A 13,325-nucleotide genomic window follows, 5' to 3' on the forward strand; every position below is an offset into this window, starting at 1 on the left:
GTATGGCCCAACATACTGAAAGAGTGGCCATAAGAAGGAATAGGAAGAAAACAAGCAACGTGTGGCTGGCCGACCCCAGCAGGCCACTTGAGAACCACGTGTGAAATGTGCAGTTCATTCCCAAGTCCTCAAAGACACTCCCTTGCTGACACCAAACACGTGCATTTTCTAAGTTTCATCGTCTAGTTTTCAGGTTGGTTTTAACTTCTCCCTAACTCTACCACTGTATAACTGGTCAACTCACTGACCCTGAACTTCAATTTCTGCCTTTAAAGATGGGCATAATGATAAAAATATACAGAATAATCTCTAGCTCAGCAGCTGAACAAATTTGATTTCCCTTCTCTGCCCCCATTATTCTGTATCTAACTAGGCAAGAGCACCGCCTTTTTCCCCTTTGCATCTCCCTACGCTGGCTCAGCCGTGCCTTGTCTTCAGCGTTGTCTCATGTCACGGTGACTTCGGGAGGGCTCATCAAACCATCACTGCACCAGCATCTGCCTGGTTATATCCACCCTGGAGTTTGCGACGGCCCCTCAGCCTGATAAGTATCCAGCAGCTTATATGCCCCATCGTATTGGAGCCCTATTTCCACCTTCCATTACCTTCACCTCCAGGAAAAGGGATTCAGTTCGAACTACAGTAGTAGCTGCTGAAGCCAAGATCCAAGGCACCCGAGAGCATCTCTCCTAATGTTGGACTGTCCAGGTTTGTTGATTTCCATGGACGAACCCATGATCAGTGACTGCCAGTATGTGACTGCTATGGTTGGTGGAGTGGGGAAAGTGGCTGAGGGCAGAAAGCCTGCCTTTAAGGCCAATGCCTCCTCTGGCAGTCTTAGAAGAAACGGCAAACACCCCGTTAGCTACTATGAGCCAGCTCAAGTATAGAGGCTAAGTCTTCTATTAAGACCCATAGCAACCTCAGCCCAGAACCTCTGTATACTGGGGCCACCAAACTACATGGAAGCAGTGTTCAGGTGCACGCATGTGCGTGTGCATGCGCGTGTGTGTGTGTTCCCAACCTCTCCTCCCCTGGGAAAACAGTAACAACTTTTTAAAACACCATAACAAATGGGTTCTAGTATACACACTTTCATTGTTTTAAAAGATTGTGAAAATATTTTGTACTACTTTTGGAAATTTGGTCAGGCCCCATTGAGCTTGTGAATCATGAGAGATTACACATTTTAAAAAACACTTTCTTTTCAGTCTTTGAAATTCACTTAATTACGTGGTCAAGACATAGGAGAGCAGAGACAAACACAGCTCCCGAGAAAAAAGACACTCTCTTCAATATTCAAATAAGATTTTAATATTAAAAGCCTCGTGTTTACATTTTCCCAGCAAATGGAAGACCATAAAAAGGACTGCAGCGTTTCATAGGTTGGCTGGGCTGAAAGACTGAGCACCTTACTGCCTACAAACTGTACTGAATTCTCTGGAGCAACATGGCCTGGTCTATGCATCACCAAGAAGCATCTTGATGGGCTTGGGAGGCAGAGGAGACCTAGGATTACAGGTCAGGTTTCGTCTCTGTCTCAGAGGTTCTTACCTGTGAGATGCTGGCCAGTCTGCTTCAGTACCCCAAACAGACTCCCTTCCTTTAACCTGAATCTCCAGAGGGGTTTTCATAAAAATTACTGAGTTCATAGAGCTAACACGCTTAGAAAAGTGCCTTCTACTAAATGCCAGCTACTATTAAAATATGTTTACTAGCATTTATTATTATTATTTAAATTTTTATTATTGCAATTACAACTATAAAAACATAATGAGTATTTATTACTAGAATGGTTTATTCTATTCCTGGACATTCACACGTGCTCTGTCAGTTCTAAAACTGGCCTTTCCGAATTGACCCTCCTGTACACCCCTTGGCTTGGCATACCTAAAACCTCTATACACACAGAGTATGTGGGCATACTAAGCAGCGGGTGTTTCCACAAGATGGCACAATTGAAAAACTCATAGTTGTTCTTTGTTTTCATTTTCTGTCATAGTGAAAAATTTGTGATTTTTAAGGGTAGCATACTGAACAGAACCATGAATCGAGTCTCAATTTAGATGTCTGGCTTCATGCTCTTTTGACAATTATGCCACATTTCCTATAGTTCCATTTTTTTTTCCTACTAAGAAACTCTCTGCTCCCACTAATGCCTACATTCACTCTGCTGGCTCTAAATCCCACCTAATGTCTTGTCCAGTATGTGCAAGACCTGGCCTGAGATAGCGCTTATCAGTCTTCCCCAATCAAGATTCCTACACACCCCCTTTTTACCTCTGTGTTTGAGAGCTGGAACCATGGCTGCTTTCCATAGGTGAAGATCTCCCAAAGGATCACCCCGAAGCTCCACACATCGCTCTCTGTAGTGAACTTCCGGTACATGATGCTTTCAGGGGGCATCCAGCGAATGGGGAGCATGGTGTGTCCTCCTACCTAAAGGGGGTCAAGATAGAGACACACAGAGTGACCAGACGGCCAGAATGAGTGTCGTCTGTCTGCACTCTTCACACACAGATGCACTCTTGATGCATCCTATTCTAAGACAGCCACAGTTTTATGCAACTTCTGTCAGAGGTGTGTGAAGACGCTGACTTTGGAGACCTACCATAAAGGAGACAGCTAGACTCACAACTAGAGATAACACCTGAGGAAAGGTAAGTTCCTGGGCGCTTAGCATGAAGAAAGATCACAAGGTAATCTGAGGTTAGAGAGGAGGTTTCAGAATCTAGCACTACAGAAAAATCTAACCTTAAGAGCAAGTCCAGCGAGAAGTCAGCAGAATGACTAAGCAAGTCACCAAGTATCAGTATCTGCAAACATCAGGTTAGAGTCTTTGGTGCAGAGGCATGGTATATTCCATGTGTCTCTGATCTGGAGAACTCTAGCTTCTAACTGACAATCTTGAATCTCTCACCACAAGTTAGGACTCAGTGTTTAAAGTGAAAAAGACAGAAACATTCCAAAAGCATGAAAGACCATGTGCTAGTAAGATAGGAAGTGGACAGAAAGAGAATTCCACACAGTTCTTAGTAAGATCTCAAAGGATAGTAGGGAGAGTCTTTAAAAATAGCCTAAGGAGGATATCAACCATCTGTAGGTCTGCCAAACTGAAAACCAAGGGCAAGCAGAAGTGACTAACAAGAATAAATACCCAGGGTACCCTTTCCTGAGAAAAACATTAGGGAACTCCTCACTGCCCAGCAGGTTAGAGATGTTAGCATAAGTGAGAGAAAATTCACAGCATTTATTAAAACTCAGAAACTAACTGCGTCATTAGTAAAGAGTTTGGGGAATTGAAACTTTTGGGTAATACATGGAATTCGTTGTTACGAAAGTACTCAATATTGAAAAAAAGAATTCTCTATGTATGTCCTGATGAACTATTGCTTACACTTCTTATTGCTTTGGTGGGTCAGTTAGAGGAATAATAATAATGAACAATCAAGAACTAATAGCTTGGGAGATGGGCAATCTTGTTTCAAAAAAGGGAAATCATGTTTGCCTTAACCATTTGAAGAATTTTAGAAGATAAATGATACTATAGGTTTACAGAAAAGTTCCTTCCTTCCTTCCTTCCTTCCTACCTTCCTTCCTTCTCTCTCTTTCTTTCTTCCTTTCTTCTTTCTTTATCATAGTTTTGCTTTTGTTGCCCAGGCTGGAGTGCAATGGTGTGATCTCAGCTCACTGCACTCTCCACTTCCTGGGTTCAAGTGATTCCCCTGCCTCAGCCTCCAGAGTAGCTGGGATTATAGGCATGAGACACCTTGCCTGGCTAATTTTTGTATTTTTAGTAGAGATGGGGTTTCACCACACTGGTCAGGCTGGTCTTAAACTCCTGATCTCACATGATAAACCCTCCTCGGCCTCCCAGAGTTCTGGGATTACAGGCTTGAGCCACACTGCGCCTGGCCAGAAAAGTTATTTTTAACCTGGAACTTTCTAATCAGGATAGCTTACGCAGTGTAAAGACAACTGAAGATACTACTTTCAGGCAAGCAAAGACTCAGAAAGTTTACCACTCACAGCCTTTCAGAAAACACAGAAGCCAAGTTAATTGAGTACATATTCTAGAAAAACAGTAAAAATAACCCAAGCTATGCAATGATTGTAACATAACAAAAATGTAGAGCAAATAAGCCACAAAAGTGCAATTTAAATATGAATAATAAGTGTTAATTTGGTAGTAAAAGTAATACAATTACTAATACAGGCTTCCTGTACAATAGAGACATTAAGTAAATAATAATACTAATGATGCTGTTAGTACTACCACTGCTACAGCTGACATACTTATCTGAAATGAAACTTTCCAATAATTTCAACCATAAATGCATAGAAGAGTAGATGTAGAAATAATTAAAAGCCTGATAAAGGCTGTATGCTATAGAAAGAAAAAAAAAGAAGCTTACAGTGGTTGATTATTGAGATTAACACTTAAATTTAAATATGCTTACTAAAATTTTAAAGCAGCTTCTAGAATGGAAATAGTACGTATACCTTTCAAACCATTTTCTTTAATAAAGAAAGCCAAAATCTTTAACTAATACCAAAAAGACTACAGAAAGGGGGAATAGGATAATGATTTAAAATAGACATGTCTAAAATGAAACAGCAGAAAACACTGAAAATGGAATGCTAAAAATATAACTATACATAAAAGAAAAATATAATTGGCTACATATATGCATATATGTGCATATATATGTATATATGCATATATAGATATTTATAGCCAATTACATTTCTTTTATTGTGATTTATACATTGTCTGTTATCTCATATATAGGTGAAAAAAAGGATTCAGAATGCCAAAAATTAAAATGAGACTAAATAACTTATTTTAAATTTATATCATATTTTATATAATATTTAAAGCTGGTTAAATACACCATTATGTATTTAACCATAATGGTTAAAACACCATTATGATGATGAATTTTATGCTCCAATTAACATAGCAACAATATATAAAATATTTATAAAAATATAAGAGATAATACATATACATGTGTGTGTATATATATAAGAAGATTAAAAACAAGTTATAAATAAAACTGACAGAGCTATCATTATCATAGAAAACTAAAATGCTTTCCAAATTGAAAGATCAAGATGCTAACATAAATGAAGATACACTTTAAAAATAAAAATAATGAGTTCTAATAAATAGATACTAGTGTTTTGATTGTGTGTCTTTCAGCTTCCTTGAAAAATTGCACATTATTTTTAATTACCTAAAAAAATTATAAAAACCAGTAACATATTAAATCTCAAAGGAAATCTTGAATCACAAGACAAAAAATAAATATAAGATAAAAAATAAGAAACATTTTTTGTATCAAATATGATAAAATAGAAGTTAACAAGAAAAAAAATCATTTCTTTGGGCAATTAAATTATTTGATAAAGAAAAAATTAAAAGTAAAAGTATTTATTGTAATAATTTCTAAAGTTCTATTCCTTAAAATTTATGAAATATAACTAAAGTAATTTTTGGAAAAACTTACAGCATTTAACCATTTATTTTTAAAATAGTGAAAATATAATTAAATAAGGATTACACACACACAGAGAGAGAGAGAGAGTAAAGACCCACCAAACAAATGCAAATGCAAGGAAAGTAAGAAGAAATAAACAATAAAATAAAATAAAACCTGATTAATCAGTGTAAACAAAACAAAGCAAAACAACGAATGAAAAGGCAAATAAAAATCAGACTTGGTCTATACAATCGTTAGTTCTCTCAAAAGTTACATGAACCTTTGGCAAGATTAATGAGGGATGTAGAGGAGACAAATGTAAAATGTTAAGAATATTACAGCAATAAATTTGAAAGTATACATGCATTAATTGTTTTTCTATAAAATATTAATTTTTTTAAAAAATTAAGATAAATAGAAAGAAAAGTTGAATACAAAAACCATAATTGTAGTAAAAAAAAATTCTATACATTAAAAAGATAAAAGGCTCAGATAGTTTCCTGGGTGAGTTCTATTAAAGTTTTCTGTCTTATTTGTACTTTTTCAAAGCAAAAAACATAGAAATCTTCCCAGACTATTTTCTGTGGTTTGAACGTTCCTGAAGACAAAATCAGTCAAATTTAACATACAGACTTACATATGTATTTACATAACAAATATCAATATACATATTTTACCTACACTTGTATAAAACTATGTTATGAATATACTCTCCAAATATGAATAAAATATCAAATCAGCAACATATTACAAGAATTCCATATTATAGCTCAATAAGGTTTATACCAGACATGCAAGAATGTCTCAACCTTAGGAAACCTATTGCTAAATTTACTAAATTAAAAGGTAAAAGAAGAGAAGCCACCCTTTTAAAAATACCAAAAATTTCCAACATCTTTTTCTGATTAAAAGTCTAATTTATAGAAGGTAACTTCCTTTATTAAATATACTAAATATCATATTTACTGACAAAACATTAGAAAAAATACAAGGTATCTTCTATTACAAATTTTATGTGACATTTTTCAAGACGTCCTAGCCAAGGCAATAAAGCAATAATTTTTTTAATGTGGTAGAAATATTTTTTTAAAAAGTCAAACTGCCTGACTATTCAGGAAAATTAAATAAAAAGCAGTTAGACCATTATATGATTTAGCAAGCTACTCAGAAATAAGAGAAACACGCAAAAATCAAACGATTCTCACATGCCAATGGCAATGACTTCAAAATACAATGGAAAATAAGATTGTTTGGACAATAGCAATAAAGGTATTTAAAACACCTAGGCATAAACTTTAGCAGAAAGCAACTCTATTTAAAGAAAAGTGTTGAAAAACATAAAAGAAGATCTGAATAAATAAAAATTTGTGTCATTTTCTTGGATAGGAAGACGCAATGTTATACATTTTTCATTTCTCCCATAGATTAATCAAAAATTTAACACAATATATATGAAAACTCAAATGAAATGGTGTACAGAAACTGACAAGATGAATCCAAAATTCACCTAAAGTAGTAATTATTTGATAAAAACTAAGATATACTTGAAATAGAACAATAAGGGAGAGTCACTATCCGATAGCAAAACATTTTATCAAACTATGTAATGAACACATTGTGTTTTGGCATAGGATAGACAAATTTATTAATGGCACAAACCAGAGAGTCTAGAGGCAGACCCATGTATAAATATTGGAATCTAATATATGAAATGATGGGTTAGTAATTAAAGTGTTGGGACAATGAACTATTCATTAAAAAAATACACTTAGATACCTACCTCACACCATATACAAAAATCATTTCCAGATGGATTAAAGAGCTAAACATAAAAAACAAAACAATAATAATATTAGAAGAAAACTTAGAAAAGTACTCTATAACCTCAGAAAAGGAAGACCTCCCTAAATAAGACACATGTTCAAGAAGCCGTCAAGAATAAGATTTAGAGCTATAACTTACAAAAATTAAATGCTTTTGCATGGCAAAAGACAACATAAGCATAGCTAAAAGACAAATGACAACAAGGCACAATATATGTAACAGACAAAGAATTAAAATCCATACCAAGTGCTCCTTCAAATTAGTTAGGAAAAGCCACCCAACAGAAAAATGAACACAGGATAACAACAGATGATCCACAAAAGGACTAGAAGTGGCCACAAACATATGAAAAGAGGTCAGTTAAAACAACAGAGACATACATTTCTGAATGTCAACTGGGAAAGTTTGGAAAAAGATTAACGCTATCTTGTGTTTGAGAGAGGTGAGGAAAGAGTTATTCTCAAATGTCAGCGGTGAGAAATGTTTCTGCTTTTTCTGAGGACAGCTTGGTAGACTTTGTTGACACTAAAGGTGCAAGTGTCTTTGAACCCAGCAATTTCACCTCTAGGTGTCTTAGAAAGCTATTCAATCAAGTAAGCAAAAGTATTTAGTTGAAAGTGTTTATTTCATTCATTGTAAAGGCAAAAATTTGTTCATCATTAAAGTTATACACAGCAGTTAAAAAGAATATAGTAGAGCTATGTGTACTGATACGTAAATATGTCTAGGATATATTAAGTGACAACACAAGGCATTGGAAAATATATTTTAGTATTCTCATTCATGTAAAAATGTATATGTGGATACATAAGCAAATATATAGCAATACCATGTAACTTGAAAATGCATAGAAAAATGTCCAGAAAACCAGTAAACAAGTGACTTCCTCTATAGCATGTGTGTTATGATCAAAAAGAAAGATCCCACTTTTTAATATATACATATCTATGCTGTTTGAAATTTTACAATAATCCTGTATCACATTTGAAAATTTAAAACTGTAAAAAAAAAGTGTGAATATAAGGAAACCAGTGGACCTAATTTAAGTTCTCTTTAATATATTAAAAATTAATATTTTTAAAAGAAAAATTATGTTTGTGACAGAATACTGTACACTGGTTTATTGCACTTGGTTTGTTGATTAAAAAAACAGAAGTCAGGAATATAGAAACACTTCTCTTGATGAAAAATTTTCAATAGTAGAGTCCATAATTGACACTGGTGTATGTCTCATCTCATAATTTTAACACAATCCAGAAGAGGTATTCCAGATTGAAATCTCCACTTTTATAGACAGAAATTCAAGTGTGCTGGGTGTAAACTGTGATGCATCTAAGTATTTGAGTAAAAGAGTATCAGAAGGATATTAATTGGTCACAGAGACTCCCTTGAGAAGAATCTTTAAAATTCTCACCAAGCGGCACTACCGCTGTGGTCAAGTTTATACTGTATTCTTCCAGGAGTGGACTATTAATAAAATATTTCCAGAAGCCTGTGATGCAACAAAGAGGAACATGACATTGGAAGTCAGAAGCCCTGGGTTCTCATGTCACTTTTGACAAGCACTTAACCCCTGTGCCCTTCAGTTTTCTTCTCTTCAAAATAAGAGTGAAGCTACAGCCTGCCTAAAATGAGATTATGTATGTAAAAACCCACTGAGCATTGTTCAGTGTAAAAGTATATACACAAAGTACAGTAACTATTCACTGTGTGTGTCTTTGCATGCAGCATAACAAACCTAATTTCCTCAAATGTACTTATTTTCCATAAAAACCCATGCTGATTTTCCTCCATGGTGACTGATATTCTTTGAAGATAACCTGTCTGGGAAAGGTAGTGGCCAAAGCCTTCCCTGGTAAAAAAAAATTATTGACAAATATGTCCCATGATAAAACCTAGCCAGACATAAACTAGTCAGAGACAGTAATACTAACAATAAAAATGCGCTAGTTAATTAATAATGAGTGCTGGCCACTGTTGTTACACACAACCCTCATTTAAGCTCTCTCCATTCCTGCGTGATAGAAGCCTCTATCATCCCCAAGCACAGATGAAGGTAAGGTACCTTGCCCAAGCACCGCATAAGAAATATTTACTCATCCAAACTCTCAATGAGATACTTAAGGATTTCAAGGCTGAACCTTGAAAAAGGAGATGTAAGTAATGAGGCACAGGAAATATTCCAAGGAATGACTCTAGAAATAAAAATAGTAAGTAATTGGAGGGAAACAGATCTTTGGATTGCACGAGGAAAGAGCCCATGCCTATCTTGGCAGATACCTTCCATCAATCATTGCCTTTCCTTGCCCTCTCACATGCACACTCACAAAGAGGATGGGAGTTTGAAAACTCTGGGAGGCTGAAAGTGCTCATGGGAATGAGCATTAATTAAAGAATGGAATCCTGTTTGCATTATTAAGACTGTTTCCCAGGAAAAATGATCACTCCTGGTATATTGAGGATCAAGCAGGAGCAAAATGAGAATGTCACTATCTCCATAAAATTCATTTCATACCCAGAGACCAGATGGGTTTTGAATGAATCCAGATCTTGCGTAGAGAGAACAGAGATACGTGATCAACTCAGGCTTTAGGATATCCATGCCAAGGTCAGCTACAAACCAAGACTTAGAGGAGAGGGTCAAGTGCCTATTCCAAAATCTGGCAGGTCAGAGTTCAGTCTCTGTGACCTCTGAACCTTTCCTGTAAGCAGCTTCCTGGTGATTCTCATAGTCCCTCAGCAGGGGGTGCCCTTGACCCCTTGCCCACCAATATTTTGTTAAATGCTTTTACTAATTTGCTTCACACTTTAGCAGGGTTGCCAGATTAAATACAGGATACCCAGTTAAATTTGACTTTCAGCTAAACAACATTAAAAAAAAATTATAATTATGTCCTAGATAGTGCATGGAACACACTTGTGCTAAAAATATGGGTTGTTTGTTTTTTGTCTGAAATTCAAATTTAACAAGGTGTCCTGTATTTTTATTTTCAAAGTCTAGCAACTCTGGATTTTAGGCCTGGTAAGGAAGTTGACATTATGCTCCAGAACATCCTCTTTTTATCTGTTGGGCTTTCGGCACGTGTTCAGGGTCTTTCTTCCTCCCTTTGCCTCTGCCTCATCCTAAAGAAGACTGCTGAGTTAGAGGTACAATGTGCAGAAAAAGTTCCCAAGTGTTTTCTTCTCGCTCCCCCTGTTCTCTTCCCAGCTTCTCTCCCTGTTTCTCCTTAGCGTCTTCCTGTGGGACGAATGTGGCAGAGAAGGGACATGGCAGCCAGGATTTTCCCCTATAAACACAGTCTGCTACCTTCTAGCTGTGGATCCTGAGCAAGTCCTTTCTCCTACTCCAGCTTGTTTTCCCATGTGAAAATGGAAGAAATAACTAAAATCACCTCCCAATGCCCTCTGCCTGATCATAAGTACCTGGCATGCTTGTTAAAACTACAGATTCCTAGGCTTTACCCCAAGCGCAATGAATTAGACCAGAGGTCAACAAATGATAGCTTGTCACTCGTTACTGGAAACAGAGTTTTACTAGCATAAAACCATGCTCATTAGTTTATTAGTTCCCTTTTTTCTTTTTCTCTTTTTTGAAATGGAGTCTCACTCTTGTTGCCCAGGCTGGAGTGCAATGGCAGGATCTCAGCTCACTGCAACCTCTGCCTTCCGGGATCAAGCGATTCTCTTGCCTCAGCCTCCCAAGCTGCTGGGACTACAGGTGCACGGCACCGTGTCTGGCTCATTAGTTTCCATATTGTCTATGACTGCTTTCACAATGCATGGGCTGAGTTGAATAGTTATAGAAGAGACTACCTTAAAGTTGCAACAGGGGCCACCTGCAAAGCCTAAAATATTTACTATGTGGTCTTTTACAGAGTTAGGTGGCCTCTGACTTAGACTCAAAGGGTAAGAGAACCACAAACTTATGGTTTTGTTGTAGCACTATCAAAAAACTAATAACTCCTTAACATCAAATACCATTCAGTGTCAAAAGTTCCCAAGTGTTTTCAAGTGATTTTTGAAAGTTTAATCCAGAAAATATTCATAGATCACATTTAGTAATGTCTCCTAGGGTCTCTTAATCTATAGAATTCCCCTACCTTCTGCCCCAACTTTCCATTGATTGATTGATTGATTGATTGATGGTTGAAGATCCTGGTCACTTGTCCCACAAAATTCTCACAGTCTATTTCACTGTATCTCTATGGGTCATTTCACATGTTCCTCTATTTGCCGCATTTCATTTAATCAGGAACGCTTGATGATACCTGACTAGGTACCCAGAGCTCTGATTATACCTAGGTTCATAAACAGTGCTGTTGGTTTCTTTCTGTAGCACAACATCAGGCAAAGTTTATCTGGTTGTCTTTCTTCTTAGTGATGTTAAGACTGATCAGTGGGTTCAATCTGATTATTATAAAGTTCCCTTTCACCTAGCAATTTTAGCAGCCGCTGATGAGCACCACCCAGATCCATTATTTCATTAGTGGCTGAAAAAGGGTGACATTCTAATTATAGTATTCCTTCTGCATATATTAGTTGGAAATCTTTTATAAATCAAAATCTCCTTTCATCAGCCATTTAGTTACACTGGCAACAGTTTATACATGACAGGTAGGATAAATTCTTCCTCTTTATTTACCAGTTATTAGAATAATGAATTCATCCCATATCATCCTCCAGAGGTGACCAATGAAAGGAGTGTTTTGGTGTGGTTTCGTTTTGAAAAGCATTACCAATGCTTGTTCTTTAAACACACACACACATATTTGAAGTGTTTCATTCTATTGTAGTTTGTAGTTATTATTTCTGATGCTTGGTGTTTCATCTTTGGGCAATGAAAGCCTGTGCCTGTGTCTTCTCACACAACCCTAATAAATGGTCTTCATAGCATCCTTCCTTTCTGACATAAAATAATATTCTAGGCTCTTTTTGTACATTTCCTACTCCAGCCTTTGAATCAGCCTATTTCCAGGGATTCCTGGATCCTTTTGGAGGGCAATGGAATTTAAAGACCATAACATGGATCGCTGGAGTGCTCGTCTCTACTGGGGTGGTTATTATTTCCAGGTCTTTGTTGTAAAAATAGCCAGGAAAAAAAAATTCTTAAGAGAAAAAAACATCATGACTTCATATTGATTTTTTCAAATCAGATTTAGAATTACAGAGCTTTTACTTCTTTACTTGTCTACGTGTGGTTTTCTTCTTATGCTGAAATCTTGATTCCTATTAACACTCTGAATATTATTTGCTTTATCCTAATTTGTATAAGTAATATACAATATATTAGAGATTGAAAATAACAGTTCAAATATTATTACTAATAATATGATTACTGAAAACAACCTTCAACCTACAATCATTGTAGCTCTTTCTGTCCTTAAAATCTACCTACTAGGGCCATCCAGAAAACATAGCTATGTTTTAAAGTCATTTGAAGTAACTCCTTTCTGTGTGGTGAAGGAGAATGTAATATACCAATGTAATATACAATTAAGCTTGTTTCATGTTTGCTTTTAATTTTTAGGACTTGCTTTGCTTTTGATTTTCAGTTTGATTTAATGTTGCTTTATAATGATGTAAAAACTGAGACACTGTTTCAAAGTCAAAATCACAAAACAAGGTTCATTCAAGCAAAGGTTTGTTCTATCACTGCTCATTCTCCTCACCCTGTTCTCTTTCTTCTACAGATAACCATTTTTGTTTGGTTTTAGTTTATTTTCCATTGTTTCTTACATAAGCAAATATGGATTTACATTCACTTGGTCACTTTCTTAGATAAAAGGCAACATTCCACATCTGCTCTATATTTGTTTTTTTTAACTAAAGTTCGTTCATTCTTTTTATAGCTGTAAAGGATCCACTGTGCTTGAAGATGCCACAGTTTCTCCCATGAACCTCCTATGAGTAGGCACTTCGATTGTTTCCAGTCTTTGGCTATTGTCCATGGGAAAGTGCACTTTTTACATATACCTCGTGTTATCCATACACACCCTGAAGAGCAAGAGCCACTGT

General features: G+C 36.0%; 1 protein-coding gene across 26 annotated transcripts in view; it reads right to left on the reverse strand.

Annotated features, from left to right (window-relative positions):
• The window catches only part of NTRK3 (neurotrophic receptor tyrosine kinase 3), a 397,061-nt gene that overhangs the window by 18,324 nt on the left and 365,412 nt on the right, over window positions 1–13,325 (reverse strand). For 23 of the 26 annotated variants that reach the window (XM_078376016.1, XM_078376017.1, XM_054258251.2 and 20 more), the window contains 2 exons: window positions 7,263–7,308; window positions 2,281–2,435 (listed from right to left, as the gene is read on the reverse strand). In XM_078376016.1, the coding sequence (XP_078232142.1) occupies window positions 2,281–2,435; window positions 7,263–7,308 (201 nt within the window). Of the gene's footprint in view, window positions 1–2,280; window positions 2,440–7,262; window positions 7,309–13,325 lie in introns of all 26 variants that reach the window. The other 3 variants (XM_054258271.2, XM_054258269.2, XM_078376019.1) reach the window with 1 other exon arrangement.

This window comes from Callithrix jacchus, chromosome 6 (assembly GCF_049354715.1).
Source record: "Callithrix jacchus isolate 240 chromosome 6, calJac240_pri, whole genome shotgun sequence".
NCBI classification, from domain to species: Eukaryota; Metazoa; Chordata; class Mammalia; order Primates; family Cebidae; genus Callithrix; species Callithrix jacchus.